The sequence below is a fragment of the Molothrus aeneus genome, chromosome Z (assembly GCF_037042795.1).
Source record: "Molothrus aeneus isolate 106 chromosome Z, BPBGC_Maene_1.0, whole genome shotgun sequence".
Lineage (NCBI taxonomy): Eukaryota > Metazoa > Chordata > Aves > Passeriformes > Icteridae > Molothrus > Molothrus aeneus.
Window position 1 is genome coordinate 9,420,434 of NC_089680.1, and position 24,431 is coordinate 9,444,864.

Genomic DNA, 24,431 nt, shown 5'->3' on the forward strand with positions numbered 1-24,431 from the left:
GCATTGACCCCAACACATGTAAACACTTTTATCCATTACCATTTTAGCCCACACTTCTATCCTTTACCACCTCTTATACTTTTCCCTTTCACTCATTGTTTTTTCCTCCTTCATCTCGAAGCAGCTTGAAAGGCTCTGGTAACCTCAAAACTTTAAAAACTTCAAAACCACCACCCTACCCTACCTGAATCCTTCTTCATGGCGTCTTTCACTTCTAAGTGCCCAGGAAACCTACGCAGGCAGCATAATAATGGAGGTGCTACATGGCATATTCACGGGTTTCTCGGGACTGAACTGAAAAACAACCTCAGTAACCACCCATTCTCCATCAGTTTTGAATGGTGGAAAGGGGTTTTGAGGGACTATGCTCAAGTTAAATCGAGACCACTTGTCTCCCTTCCTTCATCTGGAACCTATATAAAGGTGTCTAAACAAACCTGTTCGGAAACTTGTTGCACCAACATCACTGCATCAGTATTTGTCTATGCAAAGTCTGCTCACGTTCCTCTGAAAATCAAGCTGTTTTCTGCCTCTTGTTAATTTCCCTTTTTTAAAATAAATGCTTTTATGTAAGCATGACTGATAATTATTATGGTCTAGCTAGTACAAGGAAGGAAACTGATCAAATTAGTTTTACCATGCAGAGGCCAAAACACAGAATTTTAAAGCCTTTTTCAAGGCACTCCTTACTTACAGTGCCTTTGCTGCCCTGTTGAACAGGTTGTTCACAGTCATGAGGGTATCTTCCTCAAAAATGGGGTCAAATACGGACCATGAGTCATTTCAGGTCCTCTTTGAGTAAACCTGAATATCAGGCTTTTCAGGCCACCTCAGTGAGCAAATTATTGAAATTTTGCCAAAAGCTGTCATCTGCAGCTCCCCCATCCTGGGTCACACTGCAAACATTTTTTTGCAGATATCTAAGCAGTCCTACAATGCAAAATTATGAGGTTTTAAAAGGTAGTTATGTCATCTCCCAAAAGAAGAAAACAAAGAGAAAGGGAAAAAAAAAAAAAAAGTAAGGAAGGGAGAAAGAAGGAGGAAAAAAAAATGAAGAACAGAAGAAATCAAACTGGCTGTGTAGCGAAGTCTATTGCTCATGAAACTGCAACACAGAGAGTTGCAACACCACTGAGAGTTCCTGTGATTATTTCACTTTCCTGCGGCTGGTGGCAGAAGCCACCACAGAGGGTAATCCACTTCTCTGAGCAAGCAGCAATGTTTATCACCCCACCCCTCCGGGCATGCACACACACACACACAGGCACACACATGCAGGGTGGGATCTCTCAGTGCAACTTCACTCCAGTGCCTGTTATCCCAGAAATTCAGATGGGGATTCGAGGGATCTGCGAGCCAGCAGCAGAGGAGGAGGAGATGTTGCAACAGGGCCAAATTACTGTGGTCATGCAGGTGGCCCACTGGAGCAGCTCTTTGAGGATATGCAGCAGTATTTTAAGTCCAGGGGAGAGCACTGGGGGAAAGGATGGTAATCAAATGATTCAAGTGTTAAACTGGGTAATTGGGTTTGTTATACTGAGGCAACAAAGGAGAAGATGATTTATCCCATTCCCTGCTCATGCATTCTTGTCACAGTGCCATGAGCCTGACTCAGTTACCAGTTCTGTGGGACAAAGATAAGAACTTAGGGAAAGGGTACAATTATTTATCTGATTATTATGTTCTTCCCTGGGGTGGCCTCTCCTTCAATTTTTGTCTTCTGCACTAATAGCTTGAAAAAACCCCAAAACTCCCATATATATTTTGTAAAATAAATGCCAAAGGAATAAAAGAATGAGAAAATATTACTGTTGGGGATTTCCACTGAATGGCTGTGGTTAGGCTAAAGCTCCATGACACAATGGAGAGTAGAAAGTATCAACATTAAACAAAGACTAACCTTCCAGCATGCTATCTACCAATTTAGTAATGAGCAGAGCTTCTGACCCCACACAACAAGAAGTGGCTACTCCTCTGGTGTCTGTAGGAGGGAGAGAGGTAAATATAATGATTCCCATAAGGAGTCCTTGGAGGCCTTTTCCTCTTTCCCTTTTTCTCCCCAGGTTTTACATTTTAAGACTCTCTGAGAACATAATTTAATGGTCTTAATTGAGTGCAGCTTTCCCCACGGTCTTGTTCATATATATGCTTCATCAACTGTAAATATGTAAAGATTGTCCTCCCTCTAAAACTTTAAATTTATTCTTTTAAAATGGTCCCTTTTCCCGGTCACTAACATTGTCTTCAGCTAGTCTACACACAGAAGTAAAAATTCCTGATAATTCAGTGCTAAAGAATCAGAGAAACACTATAAAAGGGGATTGTGGAGAGGCCCTTTTCTCTCTAACAGAGATTACTGAAGTGTGGAAACATAAATTAAGGCTAAAGCAAAGAGAAATGAATATAGGTTTTAATTGTGTTGGGTACTGGCTGAAACATGTTTTAAACATGTAGTTTAAAGTTGTTCCATTTCCTCTGTTTCAGTAAATATAAGATCTTTATAGTTCATAATTACATAGACAAGTTTTGATGACTGCTTTCCTCCTTTGCAAAACAGTTTTTCTCAGTTTTGTTCTTAAAGAGGCCCTCCCATCAGCTGATTTTTCATGCCAATGGGCATAAATGAAACAGACTAACCAAACATCCTCAGAGACAGAGCAGGCTTGGCCTAGGTTTATTTTTGTGAACATGTCTCATCATTCCTGGATTTCTGAAAGTTTACTATAGTTATCCAGCTCATGTGTCTTGCAAATTATGTAAATCACAAATGAGTAATACTGGCAGAGCTAGAGAAAAACAATTAGGTGATAAATCAGAGCTAGAGTAACCAGGTTGCAGGTTGCTAACTCCTGTGCAGAATTTAGCCAGACAGCCAAACAGCAGAGTCCAAGTCAAAAGTGCAAACAGATTCAGAAGAAAATTTCCTCTTCTAGGATTCAATATCATTATATTTATTTAAAAGGTAGCTCTTAAACGTATTATCTGTATAAAGGAGTCCCCACTTTTCTAAATTACAAGAAACTGGTAGAATAAAATAAAAGACATATTACTTCATGCCCATTTTGCTTTCAGTGGTCCAAACATCTTCTTTCTAAGATGTCCCATAGCCACCACTACCAGCATGTTTGAGCTGCATCTGCCTGGCAATGCTTAATGTGCTGTGCTGATTCTCTCTCAAGCCTACAGCATGTGCTTAAATACTTTGCAACCACAGGAAAATGTACTGACCCAACTATCCCAGAGAACACAGTGACTCTGATCCTCCACACCACTAACATTATTGTCAAATACTCCTCGACTTACATTGAGAATTTTCTTCCATCACATTTCACAGAATGGGTCAGGTTGGAAAGGACCACACAGGCCCATGGGGTCCAACTTCCCTGCTCAAGCAGGGCCATTCTAGGACACACTGCCAAGGATTGCATCCAGAGGGTTCTTCAATATCTCCAGTGAGGGAAACTCCATAGCCTCTCTGGGCATGTGTTCCAAAGTGCTGTAACCCCCACAGTGGTTCTTCCTCACGTTTAGGTGGAACTTTCCATGCCTCAGTTCCTGCTCATTGTCCCTTGTCCTGTTGCTCAGCACCACTGAGCAGGGCCTGGTCCCTGCTCTGACCCCTCCCTGCGGACACTGACAGACATTATGAGGTCCCCTCAGTCATCTCTTTAGAGGCTGAACATGCCCAACCCTCTCAGCCTTTCCTCATAAGAGAGATGCTCCAGTCCCTTGATCACCTTTGTAGCTCTCTGCTGGACCCACTCCAGGAGCTCCATGGTTTTTTTACTGAGGAGCCCGGAACGGGGCACAGCTCTCCAGACGCGGCCTCACCTGGGCTGAGCACAGGGGCAGGATCTCCTCCCTTGGCCTGCTGCCAACGCTCTTCCCAGTGCATCCCAGGACACCTTTGGCCCTCCTGGCCACAAGGGCACTGCTGGCTCATGGACAGCTTGTTGTCCACCAGGAGCCCCAGGTCCTTGTCCTTCTGCTTTCCAGCAGGTTGGGCCCAGCCCGTACCAGTGCCAGGGGTTGTTCCTCCCCAGGTGCAGGACACTGCACTTGCCTTTGTTGAACTTCAGACAATTCCTCTCTGCCCATCTCTCCAGGCTGTCCAGGTCCCTCTGAAGGGCTGCAGAGCCTCTGGGGTGCTGGCCACTCCTCAGCTTTGTGTCATCAGTGAATACCCTGAGGGGACCTCTGCCCCTTCCTCCAAGTCGCTGAGCAGTAAAGTAAACAGTACTGGGCCCAGTAGTGAGCCTTGGGTGACACCACTAGCGACAGGCCTCCAGCTAGACCCTGTGCCACTGATTATGATCCTTTGGGATCTCCCACTCAGCCAGTTCTCAATCTGTGTCACTGCCCACTCATCCAGTCCACACTGTCTGAGTTTGCCTAGAGGATGTTGTGAGACACAGTGCTGAAGGCCTTGCCACTGGGTGTGACCATACACTGGTTGTTGGTGGGGATGGAAGAGCAGCCAGATGCATCCAGCTGGAATGACCTTAAGTATTAAGAGAAGGGCACCAGAAAGTCTCTCTCCATGGATGAGAGCATAGTGTTTCAGCAGGAGGCTGCCTTGAGCACTCCCTCAAAAAAACTCTGTTCTGAAACATGCCTTAGCACCAAATCCCTGGGACTGTGGATGAGAGCTAAGTAGACAAAAATAATATGGCAGGTAGAAAATACCTTTTTGTATGATGACTGCAATGCCTAGAGGTTTTGCTTTTATGAAACTTGCCCATTTTCTTACTCTATAGACAGCATACCATGTTCTGCTCCTGGGAGAAGTCTGTAACCATCAACGTCTTGGTATCTTGGTACATGGGAGGTCACTGAACAGACTCCATTTCCTGGCTGCCAATGGCTCCATTTCTCAGTTCGCATTTTTCCCGTGCCTGAGGTTTACAATCTGTTGAATTTATAGGGTCTTATGCTATTGGTAATATATAAAAAATAATTGAAAAATGAAATCATAGAATGGTTTGGGTTGGAAGAGACTTTAAAGATTGTCTTATTCCAAATCCCCTGCCATTGGCAGGGACACCTTCTATCTAGGTTACTCAGAGCCCCATCCAGACTTGCCTTGAACACCGTCAGGGATGGGGCACCCACAGCTTCTCTGGGCAACCTCTGCCAGTGCCTCACCACCCTCACAGAAAGAATTTCTTTCTAATGTCTACTCTAACCTATTTTCTTTCAGTTTAAAGGCATCATCCCCTGTCTTATTACTACATGCCCTTGTAAAAAGTCCCTCTCCAGCTCTCTTGTGGCCCATTTAGGTACTGGAAGGTGCTAGAAGATCTCCCCAGAGACCTCTTTTCTCCAGGGTGAAGAACCCCAACTCTCTCAAGCTGTTTTCACAGAGTCATCTTCCTGACCTCCTGTGGACTGTTCCAACAGGTCCATGTCCTTATTGTGGTGGGGGTCCCAAAATTGGATACAGTACTCCAGGTGGGATCAGATTAGAATGAATGCAGGAAATCACAGTTGAGGATGTTTGTAATCTATCTCTAGGTATGAACCCTGTACTGATGAAAGAGAAGTAATACTGTTGCTCTGGTTTTAGGGGGAAGCTGGCCCTTAGAGGTTTTCAGCTTGCAGGTCACTTTGCCTATGCATCTATGAAAAAGTGCAATCTTCCTTTAAGCCCTTGTAAGTGTCAGGTGAAATGCATCAATTGGGTGATGTATACCTCACATGTATACCTACATGTATACCTCACATTTCCAAACATTATGTTATAAATTATCTGTAAATTAGTAGTGCAATTTTTCACACATTAATGAGCTTAATAATAATAATAATAATGTCAATTTGGTGTCATGAACCAATAACCCTCACCTCAAATATCTTACAACCTAGGATAGCTAGACCAAAAATAACAACAAAAAAATTAGAAGATCAGTACGGTTACTGTTTACCAGAAGTGCTTAAATGCAATGTTTTGCTTTAATTTTTGGATGCAGTTGTTTTTTAGGATATCATTCAGAAGAAAGAGACAAACTACTGTTCAAAACCCAGAACTACTGCTCAAAACACATTACAAATAAAAAAAAAATAGTTAAAAAAAGAAAAGAAGAACTTCTTCTGAAGTAAGAAAATCAGAAACAGACACTGTGAAGAATACCATGGATAGATGCAATGATTTTTAGAGATGCCAATTCAGTGTGTTGCTTATTGTACATGCGTCATCATTTGGGGGATAAATTCACAAAGAGGGCTTCTAGAGATTCTCTGTGCTACCCAGAACTGAAATGGGTCATTGACTGATGGCTCTTGTGAGTCTGTTTTCACGTATACATTGTGAAGACATTTTTAACTGAGGCTTTTAAAAGCCTGATAAGGTATTTCACTTGTTGTTTTGAGGGATGATGTCATTTTCCAATTTTTGACAATCACTGAGTTACCACAAAAAAGGTGGTTTTCGCAGTGAGTCAGCCCTTAGCCAAAACTGAAAGTTTACCCTATTTAATTCGACTGAGCATCCAGACTTCTGTGGGTTTTTCTCATCTGAGCCTCCTGGGTATTTAGACTTGATACTATCACTGCAAATTTTTTTGGCCAGATCTGCAGTTCTGTGAGTCTGTGAACTCCTGGGTGGAGACCCAGATACCACAATTGCTACATATATTGTGATTTCTGTTTCATGTGGCCTCTGCTGGGCAGCAGAAATATGCAACTCAGGGTGCAACGATACATTGCTAGTCCTGAAGCCAACTGGTCCCACACCGTGGGACTTCAGGTAGGCTTCTCCACCTCTCACCCCTTCTCCAAGGTCCTTTGTCTCCTCCTCAGCACAGAATTTCCCTCACCTCTTCCTTTCCATCACCATGCTCTGCCATAACCACAGCAGCTTCTCCCCTGCTGGACACCTGAAAACACCTGACAAGAAAATTGCCCTGTGTTAAAACCAAAACAACACACAGAATAAAGAAGGAAACAAAACAAAAAAAAAATCCAAACAAAACAAAACAAAACAAAACAAAAAAAAAAACCCACCAAAAAACAAAACAAAACAAAAAACCAAAAAGCAAAAAACACCCCCACAAAAACAAACAAAAACCCAAAACAAAAAACAAACAAACAACCCTCCCCCAAAAACCCAAAAAGGCAAAAAAAAAACAAACAAAACAACCAGAAAACCTTAAAACAACCAAACAAAAAAGAAATAACAAAAGAAACTCTGACTTCCTGTGTCTTTGCAGATTGAGAGCTCCTTCCAGATTCACAGCCTGTGTGCACTTTTCTGCAGTTGCACACACCATAGCCCACCACAAGATGATGAAATAGGCAGGGTGGATGGCATCATGACCACAAAACAGGATGCAGCCCAAGATGCTGTCATGTGAGGTCAGCTCCTACACCTGTGCCTGTGGGACACAACCCCCACCCTTGGTCAGACTGTCCCCCTTCTGTTTTCTCCTTCTGGGCACCCATACTCCTCCACTCCTCACCTGCACATGTGGAAAAGTTGGGAATGGTGACAGCCCTGACAGGCACAGGGCACACACACACAACACCCAAACCCATAAGGGAGGCATGGAGCAGCTGGCAAAAGTCTTTCCCATAGCACATAGGGTTCAGAGAATATAAACAGGTTGTAAAGTACACAAAATAGTTTGTTGTTAAGTGCAACCCTCTTTTTTCTGTTTCCCCTATTTACTTCTCCTTTATTCTCTTTGGAGTCAGCCGGTGCATCTGCAGAGAGGTCTCTGGTGAGGAAGAACATGGTGTCCTTACCCTTGAAGGGAGACTTGTTATTTCTCACTTTTTTGTTTGCACTCTTAATGCCAAAGGTCATCCTCCCAGCTTTGCCTCTCACACCAGAACCAACATCCCTCAGCAGCACAACCCCAGCCAAAGTGGTCACGCTGTGAGGAGACACACCTCCCACAACACAAAGTTATGGATACATGGCAGAAGTCGGTCCCCATGTTCAGAGCAATCATGGATATGAAAAATCAGCTCTGTGCTGGTTTTGCATTCCATGATGCCACCTGGAAAAAAACACGAAGCAGGATCTCAAATGCGGGGTTCACTTAGCAAAGAGGGGATTATGATCTGCAGCTGATGGTGCTACATGGAGCTGCTCCCCCATAGCAGGGCTCTCCTGAAGCCAAGATGCAGATGGATCCAGTGGCTATGTCAGCATGGTAACAGGAGCTCAGGGAGGACAGCACTCCTCTCTGCATCTGACCACCCTGTCCAACCACATCCACCATCTCCCCCTCTTCTCTGGGGGCTGCTCCCACTCACAGAGAAAGCACTGGGAGCCCAAAGGGACTCCTTTCTGACAGGAAGGGACAAGCTTCCTTCCATTTCTGTGCAAGGTCATTGCCATCAACACGTTTTTTCTTGCAGCCCTTCATGCCCAAGGCTCCTGGGGCTTGTCTGCAGAGCAGCTGCAGGGGACTTCCCATCTCCTGGGAGGCTTTTGTCTCCCGTTCAGAAAAGGCAGCAAAAGTCAGCCTCTTCTCCTCTGTATGTGTCTGTAAATCAAAAGTAGAAACGGAAATGAGCTCGTTTCAGTGCTATCAGTCATGAAGTTTAAAAGTGAAACTACCTCACAACATGGGATGTTGTCAGCACTCTCATAACTGAATTTGTTGTTAGACTAGTGATGATTCAAGTAGTCCCTCTGCCTTCACAGTTGGTTGCTACCCTGTCAGCTTTCAGCAAGACACAGTTTCAGCCTGTGCCACTTCTCTACCAGCACAACCCAGAAAAGGACCTTTCGTGTAGAGGTTTCACACTGGCACAATGCCGACCCTGAAATGGAAATGGTCCAGCCTCCCCTAGCAATGTTCTGGTGGCAGGAGGCTGCTAGAATTCCCTGCAACCCCCTAAAATGTATCCTAAAATGGATACATAACAACAGCAGGTGTGTGTGTGTGTATGTGTGTGTGTATGTGTGTGTGTGTGTGTATGTGTGTGTGTGTGTGCGTGTGTGTGTGTGCATGTTTGGAGTAGGGGAACAACCTGCTCCTATGGTTCTGCCAAATCACGAGGTCTGGACTGTGATGATCTACTCATAATAAAGTCTCATACTTTTCATTGTGCCTTTTTTTTTTTTCCTAAGTAGACATTTTGAAGGGAAACCTAAATCATATTCTCTTTTTTTTTCTTTACTATAGCAAGGACATCCTGGTGCCTCAGGATGCACCAAACACACCTAATTCACATAAATCACAGACAATTCAAATGGTAGAGGAGATCCTATACTTATTATTTTGAACATACCACCTACCTTATTCAAATGTATAGTTCTAATCTTCAGAGTGAATGAAATACCAAAATAGTTTTTAAAGCCCTAAAAATTTCAAGGGAATTTTGCTTCACAAAGGATAATATATTCCACCTTGGTTCAGTCTCTGCATTCTCTTTTTAAATCGTTTTCTCTTTTGCTCTAAGTTCACAGAATCATAGAAAGGCTTGGGTTGGAAGGGACCTTAAAGATCTTGTTCCAATCCCTCTGCCATGGACAGGAACACCTTCCACCAGACCAGATTGCTCAGAATCCCATTCAAGTTGGTCTTGAACATTTCCAGGGACGGGGCATCCGCAGCTTCTCTGGGCAGCCTGTTCCAGTTCCTCACCACCCTCACAGTAAAGAATTTCTTCCTAATATCTTATCCAAACCCACTCTCTTTCAGTTTGAAGCCATTCCCCCTTGTCCTGTTGCTACATGCCCTTATAAATAAAGTCCCTTTCCGTTGTTCTTGTCAGCTCCCTTCAGCTACTGGAAGGTCAAAGTTAGGTCACTCCTAAGCCTTCTCTGCTCCACACTGAACAATTCCATCTCTCTCAGCCTTTCCTCATAGGAGAGGCGCTCCATTTAAAACCTTTTCCATTCCATGTCTGTTTTGTGGGATTTAGGCACACTAAGGAGTTCTTTATCCAAACAGAGATTGTTCAAAAGAGGGACTTCCAAAACCCAGCTCACCCAGCTCAAAGAAATCATTGCTCACAACAGTATGAAAATCTGCCCATGCAAAATAGCACCTGTCCCATCTGGAGAGCATTGGAAAGGTACAGGGGAGACACTGCAGCACCAGGGCACTGGCACTGTGTTACACTGGGAATCCCAGATCACCATGCTGATGTCCAGAAATCTTGCTTGGATTCTCTAATTCTCCTGTTAGACTTCACTTTAGATTCACAGCAAGTCAGCAATAATGAACCCTGTGGGGGTTACCAGGTTGCTGCCTCAGCTGCAAGGCAGTGGCATGCCAGCAAAGCAGCAACTGCCTCACAAATGAGATTTCCCTTTTTTTTCAACCCCACGCCTGCTGCATTGACTATATACAAAAATTATGACAAAATGCGGGGGAGGTGCAGGAAACAAGGGAACCAGAAGAACAAGGGAGCCAGAACCCGAAAAAGATCTGGTAGAGCAGGAAGCGATAAAGAATTTCAGAAATGGAGCACATTCACATTCTCAGCAAAGATAGCAAGACAGAAAACAGCCGCAGTCACGGTCCAAGGGAGGACCTCTGCAAAAACCCAGCAGTAATGGCACAGCTGTGCTAACACTATGCCTGGCGTTTGCACAGACATCTACACACATGGAGGAGAGCTCTTCAGCAAATACCAGCCTCATAAACAGTGATCAACGCCAATATTTACTTTACTAACTCCTACCTCTGGATAGCAGTCGAAAAGACTGGCTTTTATGAGGGTGTTGTCAGCTCCACAGGTGCTAAAACCCACTTAACAAAGTACCTTGTGAATCTTTCCATCTCTTACAACCTTTTTAGAAAGCTAGAAACCTTTTTGGTGACTACTAAGAGGATGAATTGGGAATGACTTTATAAGGAGCCACCTGCAGGAGCTCTGCTTTCTGCTTTTACAGAACATTCAGTTCACCAGATAATCTGCTCCACCTAATTTAAAACTGATCTTAGCCTAAGACCAGGAAAATTATGGCAACAAAGGTTCCTTAAAAATACTTCTTGATTAAAGAGCATAAAATATAAACTTTCTTACACTCCAGCTATATCAAGGAGTCTCTCTGCTATTCAACCCCATCCTCAACCAAAAGTTACTGCTCTCAGCAGGAGTACTGGCTGGCCCATTCTGGCTCGGATGGGCACCAGATCAGACACATGTGAGTAATTCTTCAGTAGCATTTTGCAAGTAATGAATTAGTGCTGCCTGCTTTGCACAGAGGTGGTCACAGAGGACAAGGTGTGTATTTAACCCTCTGTCAGTGACAGAGCACTGTAATATATGAGCAACTATGCAGTTCACTTTTTACTAAAAAAATTATGCATTTAAGCTTTCAAGGGAAGCAGGCAAGAGAGAACAGCATAGGAGGGAGAGTCTAAGATTAAATTGTGGGGCATTAGGTAAGATTTAAACAGCACATGAGACTTGTGCAAGTAGGGTTATATCCCAGCAGTGGATGTGCTGTTCTTCTTAGTTTCTTTTCCTGGGTGGTACAGAATCACATTGTCAAATCAAAGTCAAATTAGCTGGAGTACTTCACTTAACTACTGAAAGCTGCATTAACCTTTTCCCTCACCACAGCTGAGGTGTCAGCAGCAGTAGCTGCTGGAGGCAAAACTTAGCTGCAGTTGCCACCAGAATATTATTAACACAGAGCAAGGCCATTTCTTTGAAAAGAGAAGTTGGGATTAATGCCTAAGGCTGGAGGATTTAGGAAGCTTTACTTGAACAGTGAGAGATCCCTGGAGGAAAGGTGCTTGAGAAGAGCAAACCAGAGAATTAGAATGATTTATGAAAAAACTGTGGCAAAAAAAACCCCCAAAAACTAAACAACCAGCAACAACAAAAACACAACAAAAGAAAAAAAAAACAAAAAAAAACCCCAAAAAACCAACAAACCAAAAAACCCAAAACCCAAAGCCAACCAAAAACACCACAAAAACAAACAAACAAAAACTTATCCATGGCTCTCATCACCCTCTCAGCATGGCCCATGGCCACATGCCACTGCACTTTCCTGAAATGACCTTGGTTTGTACTCCTGACAATAGAGCCAAGTTTCCTTGATCGGGTGCAGAGACACACACGGATCAACAGGAACTGTCGACTCTGCAGTCTGCAGAAACGGGAAAAGGGAGACAGAAAGACAAACAGCTTCTCAGTTAACACAAGAGCTGTCAACACCAGTCTTGAGAAGATGAGAAGATAAACTCCAATGATGAAGCAGTATCAGAGATTTATTTAAGATCTTAGAGGAAGGCGCAGAAACAGCTTGAAAATGATTCAGCACAAATAACTGAGTTCAGAGAAAAAAACACCTAGTTTCCTTTCTCCCTCACTCTTGATTTCGTTTCTGCAACATTCGATTTCCTTCCAGCAAGCCTGCCCACTGTTGTTATGTGTGGTGAGAATATGTCACATGCTGTCTTTTATGGACACGTTCCCGATAAAACCACATCACCCACACCAGTGAAGCTTGGGGCACATTATCTAAATATGACTTTCTTTTCTCAGCTGTGTAATTGCAATAATGGGACTAAGCAGAAATAAACTGAACAGCAGCTCCAGCAGGGCAGTGCTCCTTGGGCTGCTGCTTTGCTCCCTGCCATGGCTGTGCCCAGCTGGTGACCTGTGGTCCTGCTCAGTGTGGCTCCAGCAAGAAACAACTTTTGTGGCTGCTGGTAGAGCAGATTCCCAAGGGTCTGTACTTTCCACATTTACACTTCTTTATTCAGGGGAATCAAAACAAGAAAACGTCAGAACTTGCCAGTGGCTTTTGAAACCACAATCTACTCCTTTTCGCTGAGCCCTATTGCACAATCCTATAATTAGCAGCAGCCCTAATGTGTTCTGTTCCTGCCAAAATGGACTGCGATTTACACATCACTAACTCCCTCATACACCAGGAAAACCCTGCAAGGATGTGGGCGAGATCTGGAAATTGAGGCAATTCCCCTCTAAACAGCAGTGGGTCTCCCTGCATTACACCACTGCACTCAGATACATGGCTCTGACTGCAGCAAGAGGGAGACAAACAAACTTGAGGGACTTGGGCTCACAGGTTGGTCCATTAACCCATTTTGCACACTGAAGTGTGCCCTTTTTTATTACCTTTTATCCTTCTGTATTACGTTGTATCCTTTATTACCTATTATCCCATTTTTATTTAACACTGCTTTAAAATAAAACAAAGAAAATAAATTAATGCTCTCAACTCAACTATCACACTGGTTTGTGCCCAGCTGCCCTGCTAGGAAAGAATCTCTCCCGCATACACCCAAAGGAAGGGCCCATCTCTTTGTGTGGCTGCAGGGGTATAGAGGCAAGCTGCCCTTTAAGCTTATCTGCCTTCAGGGTGAGGAAGTGTTGCTGAGCAGGACAGAATTGAGGTTAATTTGGTTTTGGCTTCACTAGGAGAAGAGTAATTTAAATAATTTGCCCAAGGATTTCATCTGTCTCCAGATTCACAAAGAAGAACAAGCCTCAGGTCATACCTGGCTCTGTCTAAACATGCAAAATAAATGTGCAAAGTCACACACACGTGCCAGCAGCACAAGAGACCAGTATGACCTCATGGCTTGAGTCTGTGGGTGCTTTGCCTGCGCTGGTCACTGCTGAGCACTGAGTAGGGCAGGAGGGGCACGTGGGGTGCCCCTTAGTAAGGGGGCAGTCCCAATTAGGCCCCAGCCCCTTGTGCTCACATTCTGGAGAGGCTTCCATGATTTGTGGAGCAGCTGTTGGACTGTGGCTATGAGATGTAGCCCCAGGCATCGCATGCTGCAGACCACCACACCTCCTCCACGACGGATGACGCATCATGCAAACATCCTCCTGACCTGTTTACCTGCCTTACCATCTCCTAAAACCCAACAAACTTGTTTTGAAGACACAGTTTCTTATATAACAGAAATGATTGTCAAAGGGCAGCTCTGCCTGAACATGGTTGACTTACTAACAGCAGTGTTCATACAGCTGAAGGGACCCCGAGCACATCGGGTCAAGGAAATTAGCCCACATGCCATACAGGTTTTATACCAGCTGAGAGACAAAGGCAATACATCCTCAAAAACATTAGAAACTTCTCTGTGGCCAACCTGAGCTGCTCTGACACCAGGTCACAATCTGGCAGGGTGCACTGTGTGGTGCTGACAGAGCCAGTTTACTGTTTTGGCCTTGCAAAAGCCTCATCCAGCTATAGCTTTCATGTAGAAATCTCACCCTGAGAAATGCTCTCTCCGTGAGCTCGCACCACTGCCCCTCGCACATGCCACCCCTGCAGCAACACTGTGCCAGCTGCCTCCTGTCGGGCACCAAGGAGGCTAAGGTTTCCTACACAGGGAGAGAAATCAGCTGTGTTTCAAGTGTGCCATCATTCTGGGAAATAGCAGGGAAAAGGCTGTCTGCACTGAGCTGGTGACGATTCCCCTTTTAATGGAACTTCAAAGTCACAAGCATTTCTAGACACTTGACACAGGCTCCTATCCCATAGAATGGAGCCTCTCAACATCCTGTTGTGGGTCTGTGTAACACTGTGTCATTTTAAGTTGTGTTTTGATGGGAGAGGTAGTAATTCACTGACTTTCAGCCACAAATCAGTCCTTTGTTATGTCTGACCCATCTGTGCTTTCTTTACATCAAGCAGTTTTAATTTTCCCCTAAAAGCAGAAGTCCATGGCATGTGTCACAACATGAAATATCACCTCTCTGAGAGAAGGGAGGCAGATGAGAGATCCACGTATCACTGGCAGCTCTCCCAACATTCTGCAACAATCACAAAGACTTGAGGGTGACATTTTTCCAGCTCTTGCTTCTTGCAAAAAGCAAGAGCATCTAAAATTAGCCAGCACAGGTAAGTGTGCCTGGGCATGTGTCAGCCAGAGCCATGCCATGCAGACCCTGCCCTTCCACAGGGAAGATCCAGCAGTGGCTGGGGGTGTGGCCCCAAGCTGTTTCAAACGGTACATGAGTATGGGCTAGCTTGTTTCCCTGTGCTTGGTTTGAGGGCAAGGTCACCATCACTTTGAATTGAAAGAAGGTTTAGAGATTGGGGTTGCTCAGCCTGGTCAAAAGGAGGCTCTGGGGATTCTTTATTGCAGCCTTCCAGTACCTGGAGGAGGCCTATAAGAAAATCTGGGACAGATATTTTAGAAGGGCCTTTTGCAATAGGACAAAGGGTAATGGTTTAAACTAGTAGTGCATTGATTAGATTAACTATAAGGAAGAAGTTTTGCATTTGTATGGTGAAGTACCAGCACAGGTTGCCCAGAGAGGTGGTGGAGGTTCCATCCTGGGAAACATTGAGGATTAGGTTGAATGGGGCTTAGAGCAACCTGATCTAGTTGAAGATCTTTCTGTCTTTGTGGCTACAAGCAGCAAAATACAATGCTGCTGATCTAGACAACCTTTAAGAAATTCCTTCCAAATCAAACTATTCTAAACTTCTGTGATAACACACCCTATCTGTTTCTTCTGCTTGTCCCAGCACTCTTCATCCTTCCACCTCTTCTTCCTCAGCATCATCATTGCAACCCTGTCCATCTTTCCAGAACCACCACAAGCACAGCCCACCCTCCCATCTCTCTTTGCCTAGAGCAAGGCCACCTCGCTCCTCTGCCTCTTCTTACCCAGATGATGCAAACCCCACCGTTCATCTCCTCTGACCCACCTCAAGCCCACCCCACACCTCCATCCCTTTTTCCCTTAGCACTCCCCATCCCTCCACCTCGCCTGCCCGGAGCACAGCCCATCCTCCCATCTCCTCCTGCCCCGCACATCGCATCCCTCCAGCCCTTTCCGGGCCGGCAGCGTGGGCGGTGTCCCGGCCGTGGCCCCGCGCCGCCCGGGCACGCCACCGCCTGCCCGCCGGGCGCGGGGGGAGGGATCCCCGCGCCTTTTCGCTACGTCAGGGCCGAGGGAAATCCCCGCTGGACTCGCAGCCGCCCTTTTAGGGCCGCGCTCCGCCCCCGTGCCGGCAGAACGCTGCTGCCACCGGACCGAGAGCAGCTCGAGCGCTCCGTGCCCCGCCGAACCGAGCCGGAGCTCTCCGCGTCCCGCCGAGCCTGGGCGCTCCGTGCCCCGCCGAACCGAGCCTGGGCGCCCCGTGCCGAACCTCGCCGAGCCCCGGAGCCTCCGTGCCCCGCCGAGCCCCGTCCCGCCGCCGCGATGATGCCTGGCCGGACCCCGCGCAAAGCCGCGCCGCCTGCCGCTCCTGCAGGTACCGCAGGGTGAAGGGAAAGAGGGGGGATGGGACGGCATGGCATGGGACAGCGACGCGACAGAGCAGGGACAGCGACAGGGACAGAGGCAGAGGGGCAGGGACGGGGCAGAGCAGGGACGCACCGTCCTGCGCCCGGGCGCTGCTGCCCGGCTCCAGCACCGGGTGGGCGGCCAGCGCCCGGCGCGGCTGCGGGAGCCCGTGTGGAGGTGAGAGGGATCCAGCTGCTGCTCCCAGCGAGTGGGGGGCAGAAAGGGTGCGGGGTGGGGTGTGCTTCGTGATGAGGAAAGAGTAAAACGTTGGGCAAAAAGGTACCGCGCTGTGGGGATCTCATGAAAGCGCTAAGCAGGCGCGTTTCCGCAGGGCGAGAGGCGGCGGTGGAGTGCGCCCTGGAGCTGACCCGCATCGGCGACAGGTGGGACCTGCGGCAGAGGCTCCTGAACCTGCTGGCCAAGCTCTTCTGCCCCGGAACGTGGGCTGCCCGCGGACACAGCGAGCGGAACGGAGGAGGACCTTGGCTTTGTGGGTTCGGAAGAAGAGGCTCCACAGACATTGGGAGATGAAGAAACCTCAAATCTCGCTGCGCTGTATTTGGGTGACTGCAGCTGCTCGAGGATGGCTATCACATGTTTTCTCTGAAGAATGTTACAGCAATTCTGGCATATGAATGCCAGGTGGGGAAAAAAGATAATGATGGGCTGAGCCCCTAAACTGTGCAGTGTTGACTTGGGGTGAGCTGGTGACGTGGGGAGATTTGGGACAAGACTGAACTTGCCCTTCACCATGGTCTGAGAATGCTTTCAGAACCTGGTTTCCCCAGTCACCCTCGGGTCCTCATGTCCCATAGCCATGTTTCACCAAGGAGCTCAGTCCACCTACAGGATGACGCAAAAAAAAAAGTGTCAGTCTGTTGGAACTTGGGATCAAATACCACACAGAAGAAGAAGCCAGTTGCTGACCTTTGACTGCTCCTCTTCTCTGAAGTGATCTCCAGATCCTGCTGGACAGGGATCTCGTGGTGTTTATTAAATCCGTTAAAGACAACCGCTATCTTTATTGGAAAGTTATTGTTACAGGATGCTGTTTTGCAGACTAAAAGTCATAATTCTATTAATTAATACAGTGTTGCATAGCTCTAATCTATAGCATAAGTTTATATATATATAGTATGTATACATAAAATATAAATGTGTGCACTGCTAGTGCATGTCATGAATATTTAATAGAACTATTCACCAAAAACTGTTTGTTTAATCTCAAAACACAGTATGAAAAAATGTTCAAAACATGACAAAACTAAATATAAAATGGTATTATATAAACAAAAAAAAGGATAATATTTTCTGATGATAAAGGAAATAAATCATGCTTCAGAGAGGGAAGCATACTTTGGCATTATATAAGATATGTATCTGAATATATATTACACATACACAGATACATAGGTAATTGTGGAAGGATTCTTTCAATATTACAAAGAATTTCTTGATAACAGTACAATTCTGCTGTGTCTTTATAAGTAACAAAATAACTTCAATAGAAGTAGATCCTAAAGTTGAATCTCAAGTTTTGCTGAGAATGTTATTTATTCAAAGAAAGCAACTACCTCTCTTTGAAGAAATAATATCAATAGAATTGAGCATTTCCATTATACAAGAAAGTAGCCTTAGATTTTTGAATGTTTAATTATACTTATGGACAAAGGTTCTTACCTTGTACTTTCTTTCCATTTCATTTCATGGCCTCGTCATCTCAGTTCCAGAATGGTGGAGCTGAGGCAGCACATCCAGTGGATGGTGATGCATCATCACCACTGAGGGCTTTCGTGGGAATGACCCATCTCACTGAGGGGATATTACCTTTGGCTGGCTTCAGAGGAGCTGAATTAAACATGTTCCTTGCTGTGAAGGCAAACAGTAACTTTGCTACTCCGTTCATGTCAGGCTCCATCCTAAACAGTACTTTTCATGGGTCCAAGATAGCAAGAAAAAGGCTGAAGCTGTTTCATAACTACCTCTAAGGTCACTGGTGAGAGTTCCTTCTCTTAACTACCCTTGTATATAAGCACATTTGAATTTTTAAGGCTTTATAGTTACACTTTGTTATTTTTGTCTATTCAAATTACGTCTTCTCCTGTCTTGTGGTGAATTCTTGTTTGTATTTATAATTTATTTTTCTGTTATATCTTCTTAATCTGCCTTTGCAAAGTTGTCATTTTGTAACTCTGGTCACTCTCACAACCAGCTGTGCAGGGGCTGTTATATTGACACTGACTTCTGTCACTGAGCAGAAGCTGACTGACTTTGCCTTCTTTCCACGTGGAAGACTTAACCCCATCCATCCCAGTGGCATTACAGGGAGATTTGCTCTTGGCTTGAGCCACATGCATGGTTCCCTTCTCCTCTAAGCTAGCCAGTACCTTTTCAGGGAGAATACAATATTTCAAAAATAGTTGTTATTTATCTCATACTGCAAAGCAGTGCATTTTACTGACATGTACATAGGTCAGTTTTTCAGGTACTAAAAAATAAAGGCAAAGAGTTTCAGACCAGCAGAACACCAGCTCCCAGACTAGCACTGCATGCAGCTGGGCAGAACTTCATCAAAGACAGCTTCAGCGTCATAAGAAGGGTTGCTGTTGTGTATCCTGCGCTTGGTGGAGTCTTGGAATCTTCATCAAGGACACTGAACAATGACCATGCCTGTCTGGAACTCAGGAGAATTCAGCATTAGCATTCACATTAGTAGCTGAAGAGTATGTGAATAAAACTGTTCTGTTCAATGCATGCTACTTGCAAAGTCCACAGGAAATGAGGTGTGGAGTTGTAGAACCTACCCCGTTCTTCAGGCTGTAGCACATATAAATATTACCAAAAAAATATACTCATAAATGCATTGTCATGGGGATATCCAAGTTTACTGTTAGCACAGTATTTGTCTGCCTGGTTATGCAAAGACTATTTGTTTTTTTTGAAATGTTTTAGGTTTTTCTATGCATTGTTAAGAACGGCAGTGTTCAACAGGAACTGAGGAAAAAGGCACAGATGCAAGAGGTCAGTGCCAGTATATGACCAAGTGCTTGCTGATGTCCACCCTAGATTTCTTTTGTTACTTCTGCAAAGGATCTGCTTTTGACTTTATCAACATGAGTTTGTTTTCCTTAAGGCCTGTTCTGGATGCGTGCCAGATGTGCTGCTGTATGCCTCACACATGTATGTCTTGAGTTCTTGCTAAGATAATAAATACAAAGTGTTTACAAGAAAAATGAGTCACAAAGGTTGCTGTCACTCGGGTTTTCTTTTGTGGATTGTGAAAGCATGGCTTTATTATGCAAATTCCTTCCATGTCAGCAGGCAAAAGCAGGAGGGCAAGAGCAGAGTGCCAGCAGGTATGCTTTGGTAGATTTGGCTTTGCCTTCTGCCTTTAAGAGGGAAAAAAGAAAACCATAACCATGACCTTGAACTTCAAAATGAGACACCTATTCTAGTATTTTTTGTTAACTACTGGCTGCAGAATATTTGGGTGGCACTGGGGGCCCATTACTTCTACCAGAGTAGCTGCAGCTTTGTGAAGGAGTGTTCCTCGTAAAGGATAGACATCCAAGTTAAGGGTTTTGTCCAAAATGCAGGCAGAAAGGAATACAGCATTTTGTCAGGCAAAGTTTTACTTTCTCCACAGTTCGAAGCTGGAGTTTGGGAAGAGTGGGAAATGATGCTGCTTATCACAAGAGAATAACAGGGGGATATTGCAGAGCACATTCTTCTTCCCCAATGCTGGGACCCAAAGATGTGTCTCTGCAGAGGAGAGCCTGAGGTCCTCTCCTGCTATGCCAAGCACATCAGCAGGCTCCCTGCTCACTCACTGTGCTGCTTTTTCCCAGCTTCACAGGCAAGGAGCACATCCCTGTAGCTCATGTTCAAGGAGGATTAAGAACTTCTGGGCCAAACGGACTTGTTTCTAATAACCAGAAAAAAATCCCAAAGAGATGCAACTCCCTGTTCTTTCCCACTTAGTCACCAGCAGAAGCCAGGAAGATTTTTATTTTGGAGGGCATCAGTCCGGTGAAAAGTGCTAGTGTAGGGGCTGCACAGAGGTCTGGTTTTGCAAAGTGTCACCAGAAAATCATACTTGCATGACTGATCAGACTTGTGAAAACATTCAGACACTCTCACCTGCTTCCCAATGGAATCTGGCCCCTCTCCAGCCCTCCAGAGCAGTGTCCAGTCACCCACATAGTATGATGCTTGTGACCTGCTCCTCCCTAAAGGGCAGGGGGAAAAAAAATCCTATCACTGGGGCATGGCATTGCAATCTAAATGCACTTGACTCACCCACAAGCATCTGATATCAAAAAAGCAAAACAAACCCACCTGGCGAACAAACTGACAGAATTGCCACCCTATAACACTCTCCATTTACCAAAGCATCTGACTGGAGTGCAGCCCTGGGTGGTGTTTGCACTGTGGTCCCCCAAGTGAAAACCAGCTTGGCCCCCTCAGCCCGCTCATGCCTTCACACCTGAGACTGGATGCACAAGTGGTATTTACCAAACAAAGTGCCAGACAAGGAGATACTTCCTCTTCCCCTCATGAAATGTTTTTGCAAATCAGCTGAAAAACAATGTCTCATATGCTGCTCATTATTTTTAGTAGACACTGCTGGATGGGACTAAGTTGAATCACTTTCCTCCCATTAACACAAGAGGGTGTGAGGGCATGATGTGCATCCACATAGGCGTAAGGAGGCCGGGCAGGAAGAGCTGGGGATATAATGCATTGCCTTTCAGTCTGGCAGGGTTTCCCCTGAAGCAGGTGACTGTCTGATGGTGGGGCTGTCAGTGAGCAATAGTCCCAAAATCTGTTACAGCTGTAAACAAGGGTCCTCACCCAAGTGCGTCAGGGCATTGTCTGGCCCATGTAACAAACAGGCCACACCAAGGCTGCCCTGCCTTCTCACGCATGGGCTCTTTGCAATGCAATTCTCACCAGCCCACTGAAAGCGTGGAGGTTGGTGTAACTCCTTCAGCAACAGGAGATATCCCATTAAATAAATAAATAAATAAATGAATAAATAAATAAATAAATAAACAAATAAATAAATTAATCCGTTTCAGCTATTTCATCTTCAGCCATTTCGTTTTTGGTGGCTTTGGTGTCATTCCCTCATCCCCATGGAAGGACGGTGGGAGCACCATGAGGTTCAGAAGCTCAGCTCCTTCATGACATGGTCATCACTTGAAGGGACAAGGAACACTTTGAAGTGGACAAGTCAGCTTGCAAATCTGAGAAAAAAATTACTTTCAGCAGCACCCCTGAATAAGGCCAATAATAGGATACTGGCACTACCTCTCTCAGCTCCTGGGTCCAAGCTGGGATTCCAGATCCCTACTGCATGGCAGAAATTAAGGGGAGCATTCTGCTTCCCACCTTTCCCTTTGTGCTCCTGACAGGGATGTGACAAAGCTGCAAAAAAGGCAGGAGGCCACAGTCATGTCTGCCCTGCTTGGGATCAGGAATTAGGGGGAAATTCTTGACAAGAGCAGCCGGACACTGGACATTATCCAGCACCACCACAGCACATCAAGGAAATTACTTTGGTATGTAGAGAAAAATCCAAGCAACTTCAGAACCAGGTAACTTGTTTGCTCAGTGCAACGGTATCAGACTGATTCAGCTGCACAGAGGGGTGAGGCCAGCACATATGCAACTATCAGTGAAATGCAGGAAATTCTGCATTTAATATTGACTAACTTCACAAAATACCCTGACTGACACAAAATATCCTCTTAGTCACAGCTTTACACTCTGTGGGATTGAAGGGCAACTCCTTGTTTTAGGGAATGATATTCATTTGCATGAAATGTTCTTTCATATCATCATTAAAAGTGGGGGGTTTTGTAAAGGTAAGGAACTTAATCATTGCAATCATTATTAATTTGTGAAGTCTTTTAGCTGGGTCAAGTGCTTTAATAAACACAGCTACATGAAAGAGGAAGTCATGACTGGCTTTCCCTATAAACAGAGTCCAAAACGGGCTTTTACTAAAGGCTGATCCAGACAGTCTAGTATCAGCCATGCTCCTGGGAAGAAGAAACAACTCATTTAACAGAAGTGGTGGGGAATCAGTCCTAGATAATGCAGATGATTCGCTCCCCAGGCATCTGTTGGTAAGAGGCTGCTCGACACAGGAAGAAGGGACTGCAAAAGCAGTTACACAACCCAGTATTGCATAGAAAGGAAAAAATCAAGCACCCAAACGCTGGACCAAAAATCTCCCAGCACCAGGCAAGAAGGTATGGGCCAGGGACTGGCAGCACAGAGGCAGCAGCGTGGATGTGCCACCTGGGCAGCTATGGCTGGCTCTGTGCTGACCCTGCATGGCCATGGGCACCACAAAATGAGGCCAGGGCCATGGTCTGGGAAGATTTTACTTCTTTTTGTCATTTTGTCAGTGACGTGCTGCCCTGTGGCATCACTTCTCTGTGTTCATGGGCGTCATACCAGCCACCACCTGCCCTGGTCCTGGCCAGCCACAGACTCCAGGGTAGCCTGTGGGAAACTTCTCCCCAAGGGCTCTCCATTATAGCATCCCAGCCTGGGGACAGTGACCATTAGCATCTGGCCAAATGTGGTAAAGTGGCATTTTTGATACATTCCTGGAAATAGAGATGAAGGAACAGATACACCTGAATCACAGACCCTATTCAGATTGCATTCAGTGATGCCAACAGGGAGCAGGAGAGCAGCAAAGCTGTAAAAAAAAGAGAAATGAAATGCAACTTTTTAGGTAGAATCATGTTTCAAGTTCCTCATTTTCCTGTGCCCTAAGGCTTTCACAACTGAGAGAAGTAAAAATTTTCTAGTACTTCACAAGTCTTGGTGGATAAATGAAGTCACATGTACTAATTCATTTACAGGTAAGTTCATTGCATCTTCTTGCTTTTGTATTCCTCTTTACTTAGCTACTGACTTTTGCAATTAAGATTTCAATTAAAGATAATAAAGACTAATCTGACAAGAGGCAGGCTGCTTGGAGGTTTGAGCCCTGCTGACCCCATCTCATGCCATGTGTTGGAGAAGTCAGGACAGACAGGAAGATGGATAAGGGGGAGTCAGTGAAAGAGAGGAGAGGAGCTGGGCTGGCCCAGAACTGGTGACAGCAAGGGGAGCGGAAAGGCAGAGGAAATCATGACTGAAAATATCTTCTTCCTTTTCACCGTGCGGCACTGGGGGGAGAAGCCAGGCTCCAGCTGGGGACAGATGTGTTGAACCAAGCTTGAGGGGACCGCACACACCATCCCACAGCTTCCCATCCATCTCCTTCCCCACCTGCTGGTTTTATGCCTTGCACACTTTCACTACACAACAGCACATCCTTCATCATCATGGCTGTGTGCAAGGGAGAGGGAGAAGGAAAAAAAGGGTCCCAAGCCAAATGGAAAACTGGTATACCACAAGGCTCCTCCTCTTCCCCTCCAGCCCAGGAAAGAGCCCACGTGCCCATAGGGCAGGCTGGGAGCCAGCCACACTGGCCTTTCCCACAAGATGAGTCAGCAGAAGCTGCGGGCTTATCCCTCCTCACGAGGTCCTTGCTCGCTTGCACCCTCGCAGCGTGGCACCCAGAGAAGGAAACCGAAAGCAAACCCAGCGGCTTCTGGGGCACAAACCTGGGCACGAGGGAAATGCCCTCTGCACCACTGGCATAGGAGGGCAAATGCCTTCCTTCCCCTCGCACAAAACCGCACCTGGCCCTTCCAGGCAGCACCGTGCACAGCAGGAAATGGTGAGGCTTGCCAGGCCTGGCACAAGGTGCAGGCGAGTGCCATGGGTACAGCAGGGAAAGGTCAGGACTGCCCTGTGCCATGTGGGAGTGCTGCTGCAAGCACCCAACCCAGCAGGCAAACAGAGAGCAATGCACACGCGCCTGCAGTGCAGATAGAAACACTCCAACTCACCAGGCCCTTCCTCCAGCTCAGCCTTCCCCGCAGCAACCAGCTGACGTGTCTGTGTGCTGCCAGGCAGCCGTAACCATTTTGGGCACCTCCGGCATTCCACACATCAGGGCGGCTGAGAGGAGAACTTTCTGGGCTGGCTCATCTTTCCATGAGGAAGGCTTGCTTCCACCTGCCTGTGCAGTGACTGTGAAGTGACTTGTGTCTAAGAGTGGCCCACTTGATGCAAACCTCCCCAGTCTGGAGGCTGTGATCTCCACCTCCCACTATGAGCTCCACTTCAGCTCCACTCCATCCAGAGAGTATCTCCAGCCCAGC

At 45.9% G+C, this 24,431-nt stretch overlaps 1 protein-coding gene across 1 annotated transcript; it reads left to right on the forward strand.

Moving 5' to 3' along the window:
• Positions 1-16,110: 16,110 nt before the first annotated feature.
• On the forward strand, positions 16,111-16,725 carry PMAIP1 (phorbol-12-myristate-13-acetate-induced protein 1). Its single transcript, XM_066569750.1, has 2 exons — positions 16,111-16,162; positions 16,526-16,725. Exons 1-2 carry the CDS (start codon positions 16,111-16,113, stop codon positions 16,723-16,725), a joined length of 252 nt encoding a protein of 83 aa, XP_066425847.1.
• The last annotated feature ends 7,706 nt before the right edge of the window (positions 16,726-24,431 follow it).